This window comes from Musa acuminata, chromosome BXJ1-6, assembly GCF_036884655.1.
Source record: "Musa acuminata AAA Group cultivar baxijiao chromosome BXJ1-6, Cavendish_Baxijiao_AAA, whole genome shotgun sequence".
NCBI lineage: Eukaryota > Viridiplantae > Streptophyta > Magnoliopsida > Zingiberales > Musaceae > Musa > Musa acuminata.
Window position 1 is genome coordinate 11,569,322 of NC_088332.1, and position 22,132 is coordinate 11,591,453.

Sequence of the window (22,132 nt, forward strand, 5' to 3'; positions counted from 1 at the left end):
TTTGTAGGAATGTCTTAAAAAACTATATATTTTCTAAAAATTCACCCTTCTTCATTTATTAAAATAATAATAATATTTTATATTTTTAGAATCTGATACATTTGAGCATAATAAATGATAACAAAATAAATCAAAAAAATAGATTCTATTTAAGAACTTACTATATCTCCACATCTCACTAAAACTAGAAGCAGAATAATCTATATCAATGGAAACTAACAAGAAGATTTCTTGATGAAACCCCATAGAAGCATCGGATCGGATGATATGTTACGAGCGATAATGAGATATGTTGAGTATCAACCAATAAGTATCGACCAATATGCTAAGTGAAAAGATTGTAAACCATATGGATAAATCGAAAGGCACATCACAAATCTTAGGCTATTATGTTGGGTCGATGTTAAACTCTTAATAAATAATTTTTTTGATTTAAGCCCACGTTAAAAATAAACAAAGATAATAGAAAAATATTTTCCATTGATGAGATCAGAGCCACGTCATATATGATCAATCCTGAACAGAGATTATAACACCATAGTTTAATCAATGGGCCCCACGATGACGTAGTTGCTGTGCGCCACGTGTACCGTCCATGTGGGACCCTCTTACCCACGAAGCACTTATTCGAACCCGACACGACCGGGACCTACTCGATTTCGATCAATCGCGGCCCTAATGGCATCGATGTAAATATTCGCTCCCGGTGCCGGTTTCTTGTTACCCTTTGGTAAGGATGTCGTCCGGGGTTTAAGCATCGCTCTTCCTCTCCCGTTGTCGAATCCCTCAATCTCACCCCTGCTCGATCATCTTCACCGAAAAATTACCCCTAGATCATCTTCTCCCACCCCCTTCCTCACTCGGAAGCCTCTGCCCATGGATGTCTCCACCGTTTCGATCCTCAGAAGCACCAACTTTTTCTGTAGGTTCTCCCCCTTCAGGCCCAAATCCGCCTCATCAACCCCGTCCACGAAGCACTCCTCGAGGAAGGGCACCGTCTCCTCCATTAATTTTCTAAAATCCCCGTCTTGGAGAGGTTCGTCCAGTGCCAGGAGCAGCGGCGGCAGAGTTCTGCAAGTTTCGGCACGGTTCCGGGGACCATTGAGACGGCGGAACACACTGAGAGAGAAACTCCTGACTTCTACCGTCGAGCAGGTGCGTAGAGTTCCTCAAACCCTAGATCCTGTTCTTGATTTGGAGCTGTCCGAGGATTTCAGTGGCGAGTTAGAAGATCTTAGGACGGATGTGGATGCCGATAGACGGAACGAAATTGTCGAAGCCGTTGGCTCTGGGAGTGGGGATTCGTCAGAAAAGAAATCGGTTTTATGGGATAAATTGGAGAGCTGGGTTGATCAGTACAAGGCGGATTCAGAGTTCTGGGGAGTTGGTACTGGTCCTATATTCATGATTTACCAAAATTCTGATAGGAAGATTGTGCGGGTGTTGGTGAATGAGGGCGAGATCATCAAAAGGAACCAAATCCGAGAATCCTCTCTCGAGGAGGTGGAAGGAGCTACGGATGTGAATGCTAAGATCTTTCGTGCTAAGCTCATTGCTAAAATGATAGAGGGTGGTGAATATGCACTTCCAAGAAATAGCTCAGTGGTTAAGTTTGTTGTCGAGGGAAAGAAATTGTCTTTTGTTGATGGTATCCATTCTATCTCTCTTCGGGCTCAGCCATTTCTGAAGATGTTCCCTCGGATGGGCTTCGTGTTGTTTTGTAGTTGCTGCATTCTCTGGGCCATTGCAAAATTGTTTGTGCAAAATGATAAGGTGGAATTGTCTAGACAAGAGGCTAAGATGCTGAGGAGGAAGATAAAACTGAGGATGGAGAGGGAGAAGATGGAGAAGGGCACTGTCAAAGTTATTGATGATGCACATGAATTTCCTGTCAGTAGTAGGCCACAATTGGATATAAATGAACTGAGGAAGAGCATCGTACAAGCCAAAGCATCAACAGACAAATCATTTATAACAGATTCATCCAGTCACTTAAATGTAACAACTCAAAGTTTTGATGATAAAGTGAGGGAAATTAGAGAAATGGCAAGAAAGGTACGGGAACAAGAGCGGCAGGATAGTTCCAATAATGAAACTTCTAAGAAAACAGAAACAGATCCCATATCATGGGCTAAGAATAAGGAAAGCGCTGTTGATAAGAACAATACCGTTTTAGAAACTGAGGCCACAGGTGATAAATCAGATCTTGATATAACATCTTTGAGTGATTCACTTACTCGCCAAGAGGAGGACATGGAGTTTCATGTGGATGGAGAGAACAAGGAAATGTTTGGAAAGAGTACTACAGAGCATTTTAATAAAACTCCATGTCAAGAGTTATTAAACTCTCTCCAAGATAATGGAAATAACATGGATGTTGAGGGCCACCATGAAAAGGAAGTAACAAGATCTTCAAGTGGGGCACACTCAACTGGTGTCGATACAGAAACTGTCTTGAATTATGATTCCATCAGCAGAGGTGATATATTGAGAAATGGAGGAAACTTAGGAAACAATGACTTGGACAGTTCCATCATGGAAGAGAGAATAACTGGTAGCAGTTCATCTGATGTTTCCAGTAGAAGCACTTTTAGAGTCAAGCCGATAATAATTACATCAGTTGATGAAGCTCGGGAATACCTAGCACAAAGACATGGTATGCTATCTGACACTATACAGTCAGACCAGGAAGTGCAAGTTACAGAGCAATCAGCAGGCATAAATGCGTGGAGCCATTATAATGATGACAAAACTATGGAAAGCATAAGTCCGAGAAACATCAAGGACTTGTCTGCATCTGAAACCTCAGACAAGTTGCAGGATAAGACATTTTCTAGGGAGCTGTATGGTGATGAATTTGCTTCTGCCTCTCTCCTGAAAAGACCAAGTAGTGATGACTTTTCCATTACTGAATTATATGTGGATGATGCCGTCGATAATAAGCTAACTGTGGATATGCAGAACTCTGAAATGCAAGAAGAGAAAAATCTTGATGTTCCGTCTGATAGTCATGACCAATTATTTGTGACTCAGAATAGTGTTAATGGTACTTGTGACCTTTCTGATTCAGACACTAGTACCAAGTTGAACTCAAATGAGGTGTTGCTTGAAGTTGTAAATAAAATTGATTTGCAAACTGATTCTTGTGCTCCAAAAATGAAAAACCTGAGTGAAAAACGAGAGGATGCACATGATCAAAGGGATGAATGCACTTCCAATACTTCTGATAACCAAGTAGAACTAGAAACCCATCTTACCAGTAGTTCTGATGGTGTAAAATCTTTGATTGTAGATCCACTAAAAGATGATGAATTAAGTCAATCTCAAGAAGCAGACATTTTGAAAGATGACAACAAATTATGTGAAGAGCTTCAAGGACTCCAAGGAAAAACTGACAGTTGGAATGTTTCAAAGAGGAAAAATAGTTATGTCAATGCTGGCTCAGGTGAAACTGCAGAAAATACAATGGTGGGAACTTCTGAGATGGATCATGATAATGATACTTTGTCAGATTTTGACACTTCCCTGGAATCCATGACAGAAGAACAGGATAGCCTTGATATCAGGTCCAATGTATCTGGAGAATTAGAAACGTCAAAGTCAAATGCTAATGTTTTTGATGGTGCTACCAAAAAGCACAAAGAGAATAGTATTTTAGGGTCTCCAACAAACTCTCCATGTGATTCGGGTGAAGTTGGCCGCCTTAGTAACAGAAAACAACTAAATGCTGGAAAGAGTTGGGTTGAAGAGAATTTTCAAGAGTTTGATCCAGTGATTACTAAAATTGCAGTTGGCTTCAAAGAAAATTACATGGCAGCAAAAGAGAAGATCCAACAGCAGCCTAGTTTGAACACCGACATAAGTGAACTCAGGTTGATGGAAGGCGATGATGAACTTGAATGGATGAATGATGAAAGACTGCAGAAAATTGTATTTCAAGTTCGAGAAAATGAATTGACAGGCAGGGATCCTTTTTATTTAATCGATGCTGATGATAAGCTTGCCTTCTTCGAGGGACTAGAAAAAAAGGCTGAGAAGATTAGTGGAAATCTTTTGCGCCTTCATGAATGGGTTCACTCCAGAATTGAAAATCTTGACTATGGAGCAGGTACTTATTATTATCCATTCTGTTGTAACTCCAGGTGCTACAATACACACTTCATCAAAGATACAATTTGAATGGATAGCACAATATCATGGTGTATCATTTATTGCCAATTTGACGTGAATGCTCTTCTATATTAAAATGTCTGTGGTTGACCAACAGAAACGTGTTCCTTATTAAGCAACTAAGTAGGTACATTATTTTGTGCAAATATTCTCAATTTGTTTATCTGTTCATTATTATTATTATTTTACTTCAAACAGATGGCATCAGTGTAAATGATCCACTGGAAAAAATAATTCCCCGCTGGAAAGGCCCTCCTATCGATAAAGATCCAGAATTTCTTAAACATCAGAAGCCAATGTTTTCTGAAGAGGTCAAAGAAAACAGTCTTCAAGAAACAGATGGGTTTCCAAATTCTAAAGGTGTTTCCCCATACTCTCCAGATAATGGAATCAGAAAGATGTCTCTTGACGCATCATCTGTGAAACCAAAGACACTGATCGAGAGTAGTGATGGTACTAGCAGAGTGGGAAAAAAGAAAGGAACGGAACAATGGCAACATACCAAGAAATGGTCTCAAGGTTTCCTAGAAGTTTATAATGCAGAGGAGGATCCCGAGATTAAATCCATTATGAGAGAGATGGGAAAGGATTTAGACAGATGGATCACTGAGAAAGAGACAAAGGATGTGGCTGATTTAATGACAAAAATACCCAAAAGAAAACGGAGATACCTTGAGAAGAAATTGGAGAAGCTTAAAAGAGAAGTTCAAATGTTTGGTACACCAGCAGTTGTCAGCAAATACAAAGAATACACAGATGAAAAAGAAGAAGATTACCTTTGGTGGTTAGATCTTCCTTTCGTTCTGGTAGTTGACCTGTCTTCATTTTGTTTCATATAATTCACTAGATTTTCCATGTTTATTATGTTCCAAAGTCTTAACTCCTATCTCATTTTGCTTTGTTTAACCATCTTTGCCTGCTTTTTCTCATGCTTTTTTTTTTCACTATAATTGTCTACAGTGCATAGAATTATACACAATTGAAGAAGGTACTCCAAAAGTGGGGTTTTATTCACTTGAAATGGCTGCTGACCTTGAATTGGATCCAAAACAATATCATGTGATTGCTTTTGAGGATCCAGGAGATTCTAAGAACTTCTGCTACATTCTACAGTCTCACATGGATATTCTTGGAAGTGGCAAAGCTTTCGTCGTCGCTAGACCTCCAAAGGTGACTGTGTTTTTGGTGATGTTGTGTTTTTAAACGTTATTCCTTCATTTGTTCTGCTATGCAGTTCAATTTAGAAATATGTTGTGCATCCTTTTCCTTATGATTCAAAATGATGATACTTGTGTTCACACTGGTGCTGACAGTCCCTTACTCCCTTCATGTGCATACTCATGTGGGGGCCCATATGGGCCTTTTGTGCACATTTCAAAACATCATGAAAGTGACATCTTCACACTTCCTCTGTGTCTTATTTTGGTGTGGAGAACCTTGTGGTGGTGCAGGCTAGCCCCGAGTCTTGCAAATTAGTGAGAAATTAGATCTTAAATGCTTGCATCCTCGGTATGTCTTTTTTGAGACTTGGGACATGTTTATAGGGGAGTTTAGGTTTTTCTTCTTTATATATATAACTTGCTGATTACTGCTAAACAATTTTCAAATTTCTTCATCTGCCTATCTTCCTTGCTTCTGTCTATAGGCCACTGGACTTAACTAGTTCCTGGTTATGAGCACTGAAGCACTTTTAGGTACCCCACTAGCAGTGAACTGGCCATCTCATTATTCTCTTATTTTACTACCATATGAAGTATCTTTAACACTCTTTGCATGGCAGTGCTATTCTTTCTAGTGATACCTCATAATCCTTGTTTTCCCTTTTGCATGGAGGTTTTGATGCCACTTATATCTAGAATGGTCTCAAATACATTGCAGGATGCTTTTAGGGAAGCCAAAGCCAATGGGTTTTATGTTACTGTTATCAGGACAGGACTGGTCAAACTCAATGTTGACCAGACATTAGAAGAAGTGGAAGAAGAAATAACAGAGCTTGGAAGCAAGATGTACCATGATAAGATCATGAGTGATCGATCATTTGATGTGAACACATTAATGAAGGGTGTTATCGCTGCTGACAAATCCACCAATAGGTATTCCCATTGGCAATTTATGCTTACTATAATTCTTTTTAGCGTAAAGACTTGTATGGCCACAAAGTACAAGCTTACAAACATGCACATGACATTTTGAAGATATGTCAAACTTGTGCTTGTCCTTTTGTCCCGTAAGCTTTGGTAATTTTTTGCTTTGATAGAACTTGTTTCTCTTTATCATACAGAAGGCCAAGACAGAAGCATATGAAGTCTACAAAGCCTGCCAAATCCTAAAGATATGATCGGAAGTCACAAGCGGGCACCAAGTTTGTTGTCCTTAGAATGTTTTTGCTCCATGAAATCCATGTGGAAGACCGTCATGGATAATTCTCGAAGGTAAGATCCATAACTTCAAGAATAATTTGTCCTTAATGTACACAACTTATGATCATCTGTCCATGTGTGATTAAGCTAAACAAATTTGTCACTGCAATCTTGTATCTTTAATGCTTTAAAATTTACAAAAAGAAAAAGTAGGGACTGACAATTTTAATCTATGCACACAATTCGTTCTTTTGCATGCTGTCTTCAAACTATTTGAAAAATCACCTATTTGACTTGAAAGTTCTACATTATGCCCTGAACAAAATTTTCGTCTGAACCGATGAGACAAATTAGACTTTAATTTTGACGGCCTATCTATTCATTGTGTTAATCCTGGGAGTGAAAAATGTGGTTCCATGCTTATAGGGTCGTCTGTTGGTAAAGGTAAACCATGGTAAGATTGTTTATTTGTTTGTTCTGAGTGGCCGGAATAGGATATCGGGTCACATATATGCAACTGTATATACCAATCTGAATTGACTGAAGTCTCATGCATTAAGCCATCTTTTTAAGCTGTTTATTTCCTTGTTAATCATTATCTCTGATCTCTCTCTTGATTAATTCCGAATAGACAAAACAACTGTCCCTCTTCTTGACACATTTGTTCATTTCTTTGTTAATCTTTATCTGTGTGATTACTGTCTGGATCAATTCTGAAGAGACAAAAGCACCTGTGTCCCTCTTCTTGTATTCAATCTTAAACTGGAAGCAGAGCTTTCTGAAATCTCTCTCGTTTATGTTCTGCAGGTTGCCTTGTGACAAGGAACGATAAGGCTCAACCCAAAGAACTCATGGTCTTTCCTACTGTACTTACTTTATCTTCCTATGCTAATTTCTTTCTTTAATTCTTCATATCTTGCAAAGTTATGTATGTTGTCTTTTGTTGGTAGTTCAAAAGAAGAGAGTTTTGTCATTGTATTATTATACAAGTGTAGGAGGAGGTTATCAATCAATGATGTATTGTTCCACTTTCTCCCTATTTAATAATAATTAAGGACCTTTTTAAGCATTATTTTTAATTAATTGTCTAACTCGAAGTCTTCCTATTAAATCATCATTAAAAGTCAAATAAAATTCTCTCCTCTTATTAATAATTTAAACCCATTGCCTAAATCACTCTCTCTACCTAACACCCCCAAGTCCCTAATTAATAGTATTGATTAATGTATTTAGTCAATGTTTAAAATTCAATAATTACGGCAAATCTAAGATCTTATCAATTTTAGTCCATTAATTACGTTTTCCACTATTATTTTCAACAATTTGAGTAATTGAATCATTAATAAGCCTTCTTGCAACTTATTTACCAAATATACTAATTGATCGCAAGTAATTAAATCATATATATTCGCTAAGATGCAATATTTTGTGATCTCAGATTTGTCCGGAAATAGTTATGTAAGAAGCATGCGAACTATTTAAGTGAACCCGTGCGGACTAGAGGAGGCGGCGGAAAGCGCCAGAGGTGACGGCCGTTAGATTGCCTCCCCGGCCCGATGCGATCGCTCCGGTCCAATCGGATACCCCCTACCCCCACAGGGGTAGCATTGCGCTGCTCTCCGCCCTCCGTTGGACAGTACTGGCGCGTCCCTAAGGGTTCCGGTCGCCCAGCGGCCGCCAGGGACGGCGACAAGGAGGCCTTCGCGAAGAAGCCGCGGCGCTGGCACGCCGAGATGGCCCTCGCTGACGCGGACGACGACTTCTTCCTATTCCCCGTCGAGGAGATCGTCCAGTACCCGCTGCCGGGCTACGTCGCCCCCTCCTCCATCGGCTTCAGCCTCGATGGGCGCCTGAGCTCGTACTACTTCAGCCCTGACGGCACCCTCCACCGAAAAGTCTTCGCCTTTGACGTCGCTTCGCGGTGGGAGGAGCTGGTCTTCAGCCCGCCCGACGGAGGGGGCCTTGATGAGAGCAATCTCTCGGCGGAGGAGAAGCTGAGGAGGGAGAGGGCATTGGGAGTCACGCGTTACGAGTGGAGAGCGAGGTCTCCGTCTCTTCTTGCTTCCCTCCTGGGAAGCCCCTCATCATGGTGCCCTTGCCCGCTGGGGTCTGTGCTCTGCTCTATTTCTTGATTTGGTTGTTTACTCTTCGGGTCGACTGACGTACCGAATTCGATTTCTTTTGGCTGGATGACTTTTGGTTTGTGTCATCATGCTTCCTTTATCGCAAGTTATAATGCTGTGTGCTGCGATTTCAACTGATCTTGAAGTTTCTTGACTAAATGATATTCAAAGTGATGATGTCCTCTCTGTCAACAGGTCTATTTCCAGGAAGTATGTGGTTCAGAGCCGGAGCTTAAGCTGCCGTCCTGTCCTGGTTCGCCAATCACTGACCCGCATCTGTCATCAGACGGAAGCATGCTTGCGGATGTCAAAGATGATGAGCTTCATGTCTTGAGTTTGTCACAGGGGAAGCCTAAGCAGCTAACTATTGGTGCAAGAACAAGGGGAAAGGTGAGATATATGTTGCTCGTTTGAAAAATGCACTTTGAATTGATGACTTATAGGTTTTTTCTTCTGTCTGATACTATCAAAATTTATGATCTGTTTTGATCTCACTAATTTGTGCAAACATAGTAGAATTTGTGTAGATATTCATGAAAGTACATCTTTGAATGACGTCCGTCAGATACGGTATATAGTTCGTAAAATGAACTGAGATGATAAAGAATTACTTTTAGAACATTGTCTTATTAGCCATAACCATCATGCATCGATAGTTAATGTTTTGCAATGTTCAGATGTAGGAATAGGAAGCAGTGAAGGTTGTTGTCTTGTTGTACTTTTCGAATGTTCTCTTATAATGTCTCAGTTGTTGAATATTAATCTGATTATCTTATAGACAACAAACATATTTTTACATCCTATAGTCAGCATCTGGTGGCTGCCTCAGCCTGGATCATCATATTTGCGCATTTATTCTGTATGCATCTTCGCTTCCTTCTAGTAAAGAACTTATTGTATCTATGAACATTTTAGTGATGTATTTTTATGTACAGTATCTGACACGTCTGACCTGTTTCTGTTTCCAGACTCATGGCCTTGCTGAATACATTGTGCAGGTTTTAACTTTCTCCTTCTCTCTCTGTAACTATATATATTATTGGATTCTAGTGCATTGTAAATTTTCTTATCTATTTTCTTATTCCTTTTGGCTACAGGAAGACATGGATAGGAAGACCGGATTCTGGTGGTCTCCTGAAGGCAAATATCTGGCATTTGCTGAAGTTGATTCAGCTGAGATACCTCTTTTCAGAATTATGCATACAAGAAAAAGTTTAGTTGGCTCAAATGCACAAGAAGACCATGCATACCCATCTGCTGGAGCAGCTAATGTGAAAGTTCGACTTGGAGTTGTTCTTGTCGTTGGAGGAGAAGTTACTTGGATGGACCTTATTGTGGAGCAGACGATGAAGTCAGTGGGAATGCAGAGTATCTAGCTAGAGACAATTGGATGTCTGATAATTCTCTTACAACTCAGTTCTTGATAGATACCATTCCAAATTAAGATTCTTAACTATGATATTCAGAATGGACAGAAGGAAGTCTTGTACTTAGAAGAGCAGGTGATATGGATAAATTTGCATGATTGCTTCACACCTCTAGACAAAGGAGTGAATAGTTTGTCTGGTGGTTTCATTTGGGCGTGAAAAGACTGGTTTTGGACATCTCTACCTTCATGACAAGAGTGGAGTTTACTTAGGAGTTGACTTATGGAACGGGAAGACATGCAGGAACTTTTGATCATCATATGCAGACATTTGTTGTTGTCCATGATTCTCTGAACTCTCTACCTAGAGTATTGCTTTGTTATTTACATGATGAAAGTATAATAACACCTCTATATGAGCAGCCTCTTACCATTCCACGGTTTGGAAAGCTACAACTTACCAGAGATTGTGCAAATATCTGCAAAAGATGATACACTTTTATATGGGGCTCTATACAAGCCTGATGCAAGAAAATTTGGGCCGCCTCCATATAAAACATTAATCAGTGTTTATGGTGGTCCAAGTCTCCATCTAGTAGTTGATTCATGGATAAATACAGTTGACATGAGAGCTCAATGCCTACAGAGTAAGGGAATCTTAGTATGGAAGGTGATATCTCTGCTTGATAATATCTATCAGTTTTGGTCAGGTTTACAAACTGTAGTATGCTCTACATGCTCTGTCGAATGGCTATCAACATTTACTTGTTACTGTTTTAAATTAGCATATATAGTATTGCGATAACAACAAGATATACATACTTTTTTTTAACATGTTTATAAGTTTTACATCCAACTCTGGTACAAATTGTAATTCTAAAAAGTACTGAATTTTTTATTTATCATTTGATAGTTTCAATTTTATAAGCATCATCTCCAATATAACTTGCTGGCTTTGGTAGTTGGATCTTGGCTTACATAACTTGATTCTGTAGTATCGTTCAAACTAACAGAGTTCTTTCATGAGTATAAGGCAAATTTTTGGTAACTTTTAATACCCTTAGAGATATGTTTTGTTGTGCTGTGCTCATAAACATATGTTTTTTGGTTGAATAAATAATTTAATAGTATAATTAACTCATAGGTTCCTTTTAATACCCTTAGAGATAGATAGTAGTTTAATACACTGTTCAAAATCTGCATATCTTTACCTGGATCCCCACCCTGACTCATGATTATTAGTTTATTACTGCATCTTCCAGCTGGAGCAAAGCTTTCTTTTCTGTTGGCAGCTAGATACAAGAGGGACTGCAAGGCAAGGATTGGAGTTTGAGGGCCATATGAAGCACAGCTTCGGTCGCGTAGATGCAGAAGATTAACTCACTGGTGCAGAGTGGCTTTTAAGGCAAGGGATTGCCAAAGCGGGTCACATTGGTCTATGTGGTTGGAGCTATGGCGGCCTTCTTTTGGCAATGAGTCTGGCAAGATTTCCTGACACGTTCAGCTGTGTAGTCTCAGGTGCCCCGATGACTTCATGGGACGGATATGATACATTCGACACTGAAAAGTACATTGGCTTGCCTAAAGAAAATCCTGATGTGTACGAGTATGGGTCGATCATGCACCATGTGCACAAAATCAGAGGGAAGCTGCTGCTTGTTCATGGAATGATCAGTGAGAATTGTGCACTTCCGGCACACAGCAAGACTTGTCAACTCGCTCATTGCAGCTGGCAAGTCAAATGAGCTTCTGCTTTTTCCAGATGAAAGGCACATGCCTCATTGACATGGAGATGTCTATATGGAGGAAAGAATTTCGGAATTTATAGAGAGAAACTTATGAATGGAGCTGTATTTTTCCCTCATCCGTCGTTGAACAGATGCTCGCTTTAGTTTTGTCTCCAGAACAGTCAGGTGGCACATCACAAACCTTTTCAGTTTTTCTCTAATAAAAGGAGAACTGGGATCATTTGTAGGGTACAAGTCCTTTGGACAATTATGTGAGGTTTGAGCTAGTCTTTTGTTGTTCTTTTAGTTCATGCACAAAATGTTTGTGGTCGAGGTTTGTTTTCCGGAGGAAATACAAGACAAGTGAACTTTCCTTCTGGTTTTGTGATACCTGTCGAGATTGGGTACTCCCAAGAGTGAAGTGAGAAGGTAGTAGTTCGATTCATTCTACTAATATTTGGGTTTCTCTCCGAATAGAATCTTGGATAAGGCATTGTAATTGGTATATGGATTCACTGTTGCTAACAGCATATATGAATAAAATCGTCTATTTCACTGTGTAAAATGTCTTTGGAATCATTATGGATTCGTTTCCCTTTGAGCTAAAAACAATAAGCTTTTCTCAAACTTGACATTGACTCGTATGTTAATGCTGCTTTCCACCATCTGCCCCTATACATTACACTGTTGCTTCCCACCGACACCCACACGATAACTCCCCCCTCCACTGCGTAGAAAAGAGAAGATACAAGTGGATGGAAATGGACCACAGGAGCACCATCAGAGCCCACATCACTATTGTACCAATCAAGTCTCCGGCGATTTTTTGAAAAAAAAAAACTCATAATCTTGATTTTTCTTTTTTTTTTTGGGTAGAACACATGAAGTTTTAATAATTTTTACAGAGCTTTTTTTTTATAATTATTTTACTCCTATCAATCATCATTGTTCATTGTGCCTCTGCCCATCGATTCCCCCCCTCTGTCCAATGCTTATCAACCTCGTCTAGAGCACCCGTGGAAGGGCCTATCATAGTTCGTAACCCTCACGCGAGTGCTTGTTGTCCCTCTTTTGTTTTGTAACCCTTGTGCGTGGGTTAACAACTTACTTTCGTTATGCATGAGGTTATCCCTTTCGCCTATCCTCCTTTTTCGTGCACGAGATTATCCCTTTTATTATAATTGTTATCGTAAATAACTTTTTTAGCCATGACCTCGGGGTCGACGCGGCTGGTTCAGGGGTCCGAATGGCTGGGATCAGGCGTAGCTCCTCTTGGGATCTTATGACGGCCGATTGCGGGGGGCTTAGCTGGAAAGTTCCGCGACGCTGGGTAGGGTCAACTCCGGTCGAATACCAGCACACAGGTCGGGTCGGTGATTCGGCCCGACCCCTCCGACGATCAAGTCATTGATTGAGAGAGGAGTTTTTGGGTGAAGTGGTTTCCCCCCCTTCGTTTGGGGCCCGGGAGTATTTATAGGTGAGTTTGATGTTATCTGATGTGCCATCCTACCGGGGCAGGGCCGTACCTCTGATGGCGCCTGTCGTCATCGTCGGCGTTGCGTGGAAGGCCGAGCTACCGCAGGGTATAGCGAGCCTCAGTCGACGCCTTCCCCTCCCTCGGCCGGTCATGTGGGGTCAGACGATGAGGTTGTCTGGGTACGGTGAGTGAGGGTGCACATTATGTTGGTGTTAATGCTCGCCCCCTGGGGCAGTGTGCTGTCCAGGGGTGGCTGACGTCGTGGCGTATTACGTCAAATCCGGTGTGTTACGTCAAATCTGTTTTTACCCCTATCATATTCCCCCCCCCCCCCGAAAGGAGCTATGCATCGGTTTTTGCGTGCAGGGGGTCTGATGCATGGCTTCTGACTTCTGGTGGGCTGGCCACGCGGATCCGAGGGGCACGACGTGGGTGGGCCGGCCGAGCAGAGTTGGACTCGGGGGTCATGAAGCCGATGAGGGCCGAGGAGCACAGCGCAAGCGGGCTGGCCGCGCAGGTGTGGTCTCGGGTGGCGTGCAGCCGGGGGCCGAGGAGCACAATGTAAGTGGGCTGGCCGCGCAGGTATGTCTTGGGAGGCACGAAGCCGAAGAACCGGAGCACGACGTAGGCGGGCTGGCTGCATAGGTGTGGTCTTGGACAACATGGAGCCGAGGAGAACGATGCAAGCGGGCTGGCTGCGCAGGTGTGTCTCGGGTCATGGGGCCGAAGAGCACAACTCAGTCGGGAAGCCGAGCAAAGGTCGTGGTCTCGGACAACGTGCGACCGAGGAGCACGATGCAGGCGAGCAGGCCGCACAGACGTGGTCTCGGGCAACGTGTAACCGAGGAGCACGACGCAGGCGAGCTGGCCACGCAGGTGTGGTCTCGGGCAACATGGAGCCAAGGAGCACGATGCAGGAGAGCTAGCCGTGCAGGTGTGTCTCGGGTCATGGGGCCGAGGAGCACGACGCAGGTGGGCAGGCCGCGCAGGTGTGGTCTCGGGCAACACGTAGCCTTGGAGCACGGCGCAGGTAGGCTGACCGCGCAGGCGTGGTCCCAAGCAACACGTAACCGAGGAGCACAACTCAATCGGGCAAGCCGAACAGAGGTGAACTCGGGGTCCCTTGACTCAGGCGGATAGGCCGCACTGAGGTGGACTTGGGCAGACTGAGACCGAGGGACACAACTCAGGTGGGCGAGCCGCGCAAAGGTGGACTCGGGCAGTCTACGACCGAGCCGTGCGAATGCAAAAAGAGGGGGGTTACGCCGAAGCTAACCGTGAACCGAGAGGCAGTCAGAAGGGTTACACCGGATAGCGACCGCGGGTGCTTAACAGCTTCCATGGAGCCTGTCGCCCAGAATCGCTCCTCTTCCTTGCGGCTACCCAAGCCTCCGTCGCGATGTACCGGTTAGCCCGCTGGAGCATATCTGGTACTGTGGTGGGGGGTCGCTCCATGAGGGACCAGCAAAACCTGAAAGGTCGTAGGCCTGTGATAAACGCCTGCACCAACAGAAAGGGATGAGCGTCTAGCCACCCCCGGATTTGTGTTGTAAAACGATTCACAAAATGGGAGAGGGGCTCGTCCTCTCTTTGGCTGAGTCCAAGGAGCAGCGCAACGGACGGCTTTGGCCACGCATAGGCTATGAAGTGGAGCTCAAAGTCATTGGCGAGCTAGCCGAAGGAAGTGATCGTTCCGGTCTTCATGCCGCTGTACCATGTGTGGGCCAGACCCCTTAGGGTCGTGAGAAACGTCCTGCATATTAAAGCGTCAGAAGTTTCATACAGTGCCAATTGGGCACGGAAAGCGGCGACATGGTCCGCTGGGTCAGTGGAGCCATCGTATGCATCCAAAGAAGGGAGCCGGAAGTTCGGGGGAACCGCCTGATCTCGTATCTCGGACGCGAACGGAGACCCTCGGTGTGTGTCCACCCCGAGCTCTCCCTCTGAGTTGCGAACTTCCTTCTCTACTTCGTCGAGCCGCTGACTAAGGAAGCGTAGCTGGGTTCGCAGGGAGTCCGTTGAATCCGAAGATAATACCTCGGGTTCCGGACGACCGCTCGGGTTTGCCATCACTGGATCCCCGAGTGGGGTCGGTCGGACCCAAGGCGAAGTGGAAGGCTCCGGAAGCGTCATGTGGGCCCGAGCGGGCGGCTCTCGTTGCCGCAGCGGCTGAGTCATATGCGGGGGCGTCGGTTGGGAGACGAGCGGGATGATGGTTTGTACCATACCCGTCAGAGTTCGGATTTGGTGTGCGAGATCGTGAAAGGCCTCGGGTGACACCGACGAAGGGGCGCTCGGAGCGCCCTCGGGCGGAAGCAGATCCGGGTTGTCGAATGAACGCTAGTAGCATTCCGAGGTCATGGGGAGGTCGTCAGCCTGCGGCCCGTCACGCAAGAGACGCACGACCTACGCCCCTGCTAAGAATGATCCCTCAGCAGGGAGTTCGTCGGGATCAGTCTGAGGATCCCTAGACATTCGGGCCCTCCTTTTAGCGCCAATCTGTTATGGTAAATAACTTTTTTAGTTGTGACCTCGGGGTCGACGCAGCTGGTTCAGGGGTCCGAATGGCTGGGATCAGGCGTAGCTCCTCTCGGGATCTTGTGGCGGCCGATTGCGGGGGGCTTGGCTGGAAAGTTCCGTGACGCTGGGTAGGGTCAGCTCCGGTCGAATACCTGCACACAGGTCGGGTCGGTGATTCGGCCCGACCCCTCCGACGATCAAGTCAGTGATTGGGAGAGGAGTTTTTGGGTGAAGTGGTGTCCCCCCCTTCGTTTGGGGCCCGTGAGTATTTATAGGTGAGTTTGATGTTACCTGATGTGCCATCCTGCCGGGGCAGGGCCGTACCTCTGATGGTGCCTGTCGTCGTCGTGGGCGTTGCGTGGAAGGCTGAGCTGCCGCAGGGTATGACGAGCCTCAGTCGACGCCTTCCCCTACCTTGGTCGGTCGTGCGGGGTCAGACGATGAGGTCGTCTAGGTACGATGAGTGAGGGTGCATATTATATTGGTGTTAATGCTCGTCCCCTAGGGCAGTGTGCCGTCCAAGGGTGGCTGACGTCGTGGCGTATTACGTCAAATCCGGTGTGTTACGTCAAATCTGTTTTTACCCCTATCAATAATCCTCGTGCGAAAGGTTTGATTGTCTCTCTGTGCTTATAGTCTCGTTTGAAAGTTAGTCGCTCCCATTTAACAATCTTACGCAAGAGTTAGATTGTCCATTCTTTGTCGTGCGTGAGATTACCCCCTTAGTTGCATCATTCACATGAGGGTTGAATGTCCCTTGGAGCTCTCTCATCGGTTTCTGACAAGAACTATTGTCACAGGCTAGGGCAATAGGTCGAACAATCAGACGTACGTAGGTGGAGGCACGACTAGGATTGAGTAAATTTTTTTTAATATTATAAGATTAAAATAAATTTTTTCATATAATTAGGGTATACTAAGAAAAAAATTAAAAATTTGAAGCGGTCTATTGACAAAAAAGGGGGCCAAAGTTAAAGATTTTTTTTTGGAAATTCGGCCTTTTAAAGTCTTCCATCGACCTTTTAGCCTCTGGTAGTCGGATTCCTTTCCTCTTCCTTGGCAGCGAAGAACTATTTCAGCCAAGGAAATCATGACAGGTTCTATTTCTGTGAGATCAGGACAACCCGATTCCTGTACCTTCTGTCATCAATTTTGTCGTCCACAGCAATCAGCACCAGACCACGATGAGTTTTGGAAATCGTAGGCTATCATTCCTAAAAACCTTTTGTTGTTCTTAGTTGAGCTGGATACCATGTTCTGTGTAAGCTCAGGTTAGGTCAGCACTGTGGTGGCGACCTAATGAAGCTATTTTCTTCTTCAGTGCGTCATCTTAGTTGACCTGTGATGGAGTAGCTGTAGCAAAGCGTATGTATTCCAGGCCGGAGAAGGTGGAACAGGCAACTTTTTGGACAATGTACAGTTCTCGGAAGTCACAGATACATCAAAGAGAATAAAGGCTACAAGGAGTAGGATAGACGAAGGAGAAGGATTGATTGGTCTGGGTGGTGGCCATCTACATGGACAAGCCAGCCAAGAAGGCCACTCCGGTTGGGGGTAGCCACGAGGAGCCGTAGATGAACTGCGCCACCGTGAACTTGCTCGCCTCCGCCGGCAGCTTGATCACTCGGTACCCGGGCCATGTCACCCTCCTCCCCAGCGCCGCCCCTGGCCCATAGTTCATGTACTCCCCGTAGTACAGTGTGTCCAGGGCGAAGGTGGCGTTCCACTCGAGCCACCCCGCCGGGTGGATGTGGTCCCCCATGTAGGACAGCATGTACACCACCCTCGAGTACAGCTTCCATGGGCGGCCTAGGTAGGTGGCGTAGCTGGCCTTCGCCTGCTCCAGGTCCGCCGCCGCCACCACCCGGCACGCGTGGATGGAGATGCCCGTGTTCTGGTTTGGGTCCTTGCGGTTCTGCGCCGTGATCGTGTTCTTCTGGCTGGCCATCGGCCTGCGCGCCCACAGGGTGCAATTCTGCAGCACCACGGCGGCGTTGCCGAATATGAAGTCGACGGTGCCGTAGACGTCGCACTCACGGAAGAACTGGCGCTGCGAGTGCACGTACAGCGTGTCTTGGTACCCGATGATGTTGCAGCGGTACACCGCCGCACGGTCCGCCCCCACCCGGAGCGCCACGGCCTGGTGCTTCTCCGGCCCCGCCCAATTCTGTATCGTGATGTCCCTCATAATAAACCCCGTCCCCGTCGCCGCTGCAAAGAGTTGTCTTCTTCCTCAGTTCGATAGAATTCGATCATGCGAATTCACAGTGAAAATGGCATACCGAAGGTGGCGGTGTGGAAGGTGGTGAAGTTGTCGTAGACGCTTCGTGATCCGGCTACGATCGTCCGGGTTTTACCGTCGCCGATGAACATGAGGTTCGTCTTCTTTCTGCCAACTTTGATGTTCTCGTCGTACCGGCCGGCCTTGATGTAGATGACGATGCGGCGGCTGCTGTAATCTGGCGCCGCCTTCACGGCGTCCGCGATGGACCTGTAGGTGCCGTTTCCGCCCTTGGACACGATCATGTCGGCCTGAATAGTCGCCGCTGATACCTGAAGCAGCCGCCTGTCCTTCTTCCCCATCCACGCCGGGAACTCGTCGTCGTCCTCGATGGCGTTCAGTAGTTTCCTCTTTTTGTTGTGGATGGGAATGCCGGCGAAGTCCTTGTTACGGCCCACGCCAGCGAAGATGGCGAGGCAGTTGCTGACAAGCTCGGTGAGGTCCTTCAGCTGGTTCTCCATGTGCCCTTTGACGTAGAGGTTCTTGACCTGTTGCAGGCCTTCATTACACGTGTCCTGGTTGGTCAGGGCGCCGCTGAGCCAGGTGAGCACGTCGTCGTCGGAGGCGCCCTTGACGCGCGCCTGCGAGGACGGGGACGGCGACGCAGAGGGGAAGATAGCGAGGAGCGAGTCAGAGAGCTGGTCGAGGGAGTCATCAAGCAGCTCCATGCAGTCGTCGTAGGCGGCGCGAGCGAGCGTGTCCATGGCGGTGCCGGCGATGGCGGAGGCGCCGTAGATTGCGGCTCCCACGCGGTGGAGCGTCATGTTAAGGGAGATGTGCACGAGGTCGCGCTCCCCGGCCTCCAGCGCGCCCGGGAAGTCAAGCAGCGAGCTCACGCACAGCGCCGGGTACCGAGTCAGGCTGCAGGCCCTGGCGATGGCCTGGGTCGGCGCCCGGCTCGCGGGGGAGACCGACCGGGTCCGGCCGCGGACGAAGAGCGCCACCGAGACGCCGGCGGCTACAAGCAACAGGACAGCGAGGAGGCCGACCCAAAGGAACAGCCGCTTGCGACTCGGCTGCAGATGGGGTGTGTAACGAGTGGACTCAGACGAGCCGAGTCGGCCATAAACCATCCTTGGAGTCTGCTTTCGAGCGAGAACAGTTGGGAGAAGGAGAAGAAAGAGAAGCAGAAGTCCAAGTGGGTGCGAGTGAGGTATCTAAGGCAGCAGCAAGAGCGGTCGGTGAGATGTCCATATCCTGCAGCATGAGCTGGCTTCTACTCCGCCATCCTGCTTTCCCTGTGCTAAAGATCCCCATTTGCTTGCATTATCGTACTTTGGATGGTATCAGGTCCTGATAACATATTCCCTTCTGAAAGCAGCAGCCTTTGAGGTGCACTTCACTGCTTCAGCATGTTAGCATTTGTCGAGGTGAATGATCAAAGAAGAAAGAAGAGGTGGAAAACACAGTGTGTGTTGCACGATTAGGAGCTAAGGTGGGTGGAGAGACGGGAGCACCAAGTGTTTGTCGAAATGCTCAAACAAGGATGAGGGAGGGACCCACCAATGGAGCATTGCTATATATAAACATAGAATTTTGGGTCTTCACACGAAGGGTTGACCGAGTGACGTGGACGGGGCATATCGGACAGCAAATCCAGCAACAGATGGCCATAGGAATCGGACGCGGGATTACCGTCGTCGGTTGGGATCTATGCTTAGATTAGCCTCAACCGCTCACGAGTCCCAGCGTCAACGACGAAGGAACGACGCAAGCCCTCAGCAACGGCCACCTCCTCTTGAATTAATCCTGCTGCTTCTTCCTCTCCATCTCCATCTCTTCCTCTTCTGCTCCTCTCTCTCTATCTCTACCTCTCTGTGTAATTCCCCTCCTGTTTCTCCACTGGCGCAGGAGGAGAACGACAACGGCTGATCGATCGGAACAATGGGTTGGTCTCCGGAGAACGCTGCCAATGCATACTTAGATACTCTCAAGCTGGTAATCCTTTTCCTTCTGTTGTTTCTTATATGATGTGCATTTGAATTCAGAGACCAATCCGTTTGCGTATACACAAACAAATGGAAACAGCAGCATTCTGTAGGCGACAAGCAATAATCTCTCTGTTCTCCAAAAAACAACAAATCTTATTCGAGATAGAATCCATTCTTTGTGTGCCCAGTAACAAAGCAAGCATTTTGGGCTTGTCATATCCTATTTCTTTGTACTATTCAACATGTTATTGGATTTCATTACAGAGGATTTGCTTTTACTTCATCTGAATCTTGTTATTGATGTTTTTAGAATCAATCTAAAGTAGATGAGAACCAACAGTTTTAATTGTCCTCTCATAATCTCATATGACCTGTTTCTGGTCTCGTTAGAAATCGAACAGTTCTGATACCATGTTAGAAATTTCGTACTTGAAACCTTACGGAATCGTCGCCTCATTGCCCGCCACCTCTCGATTAACTTCGGGTTAATAAGGTCGTAAAGGGTCTTTTTGATAACCATATAGATTAGTAGTTTTCTACTCTTAATTAAGCAAAAGTCTAATTCAACTTAAACTTTTAATTAAATTTAAATTATATCTGTAGCATTTGCTATGCATCAGAAATAAGCTAAATTCTCAGAGGATTGGTTTGGTTTTGCAGCGTAGTCAGGACCATGGAAGAAGAAACGAAGCTCAGAAATCAGTGGAACCTGAGAGCATCGAGTTCATATCCGCCTTGGCAGCTGGTATGGGTGCCAAGTTGATAGTCCAGGTCTCACCGAAAGCATCCCAATCAACGGTGGCCCTCGCTGCGGCAGCTCGACAAACCGGAGGGAGACTCGTCTGCATACTCCCGGAGGAAGAATCCCTGGCTTCCACCAAGGAGGTCATCGAGGAGTCCGGCCTCAACGACATAGTGGAGTTCAAGGTCGGGGATCCGTATGAGCTACTGCCCGAGTACGAGAACATCGACTTCTCCCTGGTGGATTGCAAGTCCGACTCCTACACCGGCCTGCTCAAGTTGATCGACGTCAACCCGAGGAGTTCGGTGGTGGTGGCCAATCATCTGGAAGGAGGGAAGGAAGGACTTCGTGGTGATGTGCGCGGCTTGAACAAAGGCGCGGTTAGATCCCTGAAGCGTCCGATAGGAGAGGGGATGGAGGTGACGATGATAGGAAAGATCGACGAGGCCGGGACGATGGCCACCAGAGGCAGCCCGGAACCGAAGCGGGCGTCCAGGGGAGGAGGGAGAAGGTGGTGGTCTCGCAAGAAGAGCAAATGGGTGAAGAAGATCGATGAGAGCGGAGAGGAGCACATCTTTAGGGTACCGCAGTCGCTTTAAGACCACCAATACCGCGCGAACTTACTACTATCCTATCTTACGTGCATCATGCAATACTGTGGGGCAAACACCTTTGCAAATAGCTGTTGTGGCTTATAAGGTGGAGTGGGTGTGTTTGAGAAGATGATGCTGATGACATGTGTGAGTGGTTGACCTATGTGACTTGTTTGTCATGCCTACCGTCTCCTTCCCTCCATGGAACGACTTGGATGGGAGGAGAAAGGAACAACATGAATCGGTTCAGTTGCTATGGTGAACAGAGGAAGGCCAGGATTTTGAGGAACCATGGCTGAGGCACAAGACTTTGGCATCAAGTTCAGCTGTCAGGCTGGTTGTTCTTCTTATGTGTTTATGATTGAGATGCATGTAAATCAAGTGAAATGAGTGTAATATATTAACAATTTGTTCATAGTAACTATATTATCTATCTCTAGTATAGCTTGTCATAGATCTATCACTCTGAATCATGGCTTGGATGGATCAATCATTGGCTGTTCCAGCTTTGGTTATTATGTTCTGAGTTGAATCCATCCTTCCATTCTCAAACCCCATCAATGTGCTAATGTGTGGATGAGGAGAAGCATGTTATGGATTCAGCCTAAACGTTCAGCATATGGTCAACTCTAACAGGAACAATCGAAGCCTAAATGTTCTCCGAGGAAGTCTTTTACAGGATCGGAAATCAAATACTATCACCACAGATTATGAGCTATCTATAATTGACAGAAGAAAATTGGTGATTTTATTGGAAAATATTCTCGTGTCGACCGTACAGCTAATCTCTTAATGTGAATGTGTCGAGTATATGTAATATATGGAGTCTTTGCACTCCACAA

The 22,132-nt window shown here is 45.7% G+C and overlaps 3 protein-coding genes and 1 pseudogene across 7 annotated transcripts; 3 read left to right on the forward strand and 1 right to left on the reverse strand.

The window, feature by feature from the left end:
- Window positions 1–730: 730 nt before the first annotated feature.
- LOC135676263 (uncharacterized) lies at window positions 731–8,040 on the forward strand. 4 transcript variants are annotated; one of them, XM_065187232.1, is made up of 7 exons: window positions 731–4,108; window positions 4,369–4,976; window positions 5,131–5,340; window positions 6,049–6,263; window positions 6,452–6,602; window positions 7,338–7,396; window positions 7,969–8,033. In XM_065187232.1, the coding sequence occupies exons 1-5, from the start codon at window positions 877–879 to the stop codon at window positions 6,498–6,500; spliced, it is 4,314 nt and encodes a 1,437-aa protein (XP_065043304.1). In that variant the 5' UTR covers window positions 731–876; the 3' UTR covers window positions 6,501–6,602; window positions 7,338–7,396; window positions 7,969–8,033. The 4 variants fall into 4 exon arrangements, with proteins under 4 accessions (XP_065043304.1, XP_065043305.1, XP_065043306.1 ...); XM_065187233.1 differs by having other exon boundaries at window positions 7,338–7,384; window positions 7,969–8,032; XM_065187234.1 differs by lacking the exon at window positions 7,338–7,396 and having other exon boundaries at window positions 7,969–8,040.
- Window positions 8,041–8,461: 421 nt separating this feature from the next.
- LOC135676264 (uncharacterized) lies at window positions 8,462–12,311 on the forward strand (annotated as a pseudogene). The gene is made up of 5 exons (XR_010514215.1): window positions 8,462–8,637; window positions 8,849–9,043; window positions 9,622–9,651; window positions 9,751–10,689; window positions 11,312–12,311. The product of XR_010514215.1 is annotated as an uncharacterized LOC135676264 (transcript).
- A 4,786-nt stretch (window positions 12,312–17,097) lies between these two features.
- Window positions 17,098–19,097, reverse strand: LOC103987765 (probable pectinesterase/pectinesterase inhibitor 34). The gene is made up of 2 exons (XM_009406159.3): window positions 18,026–19,097; window positions 17,098–17,954 (listed from the first exon to the last, which is right to left on the reverse strand). The coding sequence occupies exons 1-2, from the start codon at window positions 19,095–19,097 to the stop codon at window positions 17,257–17,259; spliced, it is 1,770 nt and encodes a 589-aa protein (XP_009404434.2). The 3' UTR covers window positions 17,098–17,256.
- Window positions 19,098–19,272: 175 nt separating this feature from the next.
- Window positions 19,273–21,729, forward strand: LOC135676265 (uncharacterized). Its single transcript, XM_065187235.1, has 2 exons — window positions 19,273–19,962; window positions 20,616–21,729. The coding sequence occupies exons 1-2, from the start codon at window positions 19,909–19,911 to the stop codon at window positions 21,294–21,296; spliced, it is 735 nt and encodes a 244-aa protein (XP_065043307.1). The 5' UTR covers window positions 19,273–19,908; the 3' UTR covers window positions 21,297–21,729.
- The last annotated feature ends 403 nt before the right edge of the window (window positions 21,730–22,132 follow it).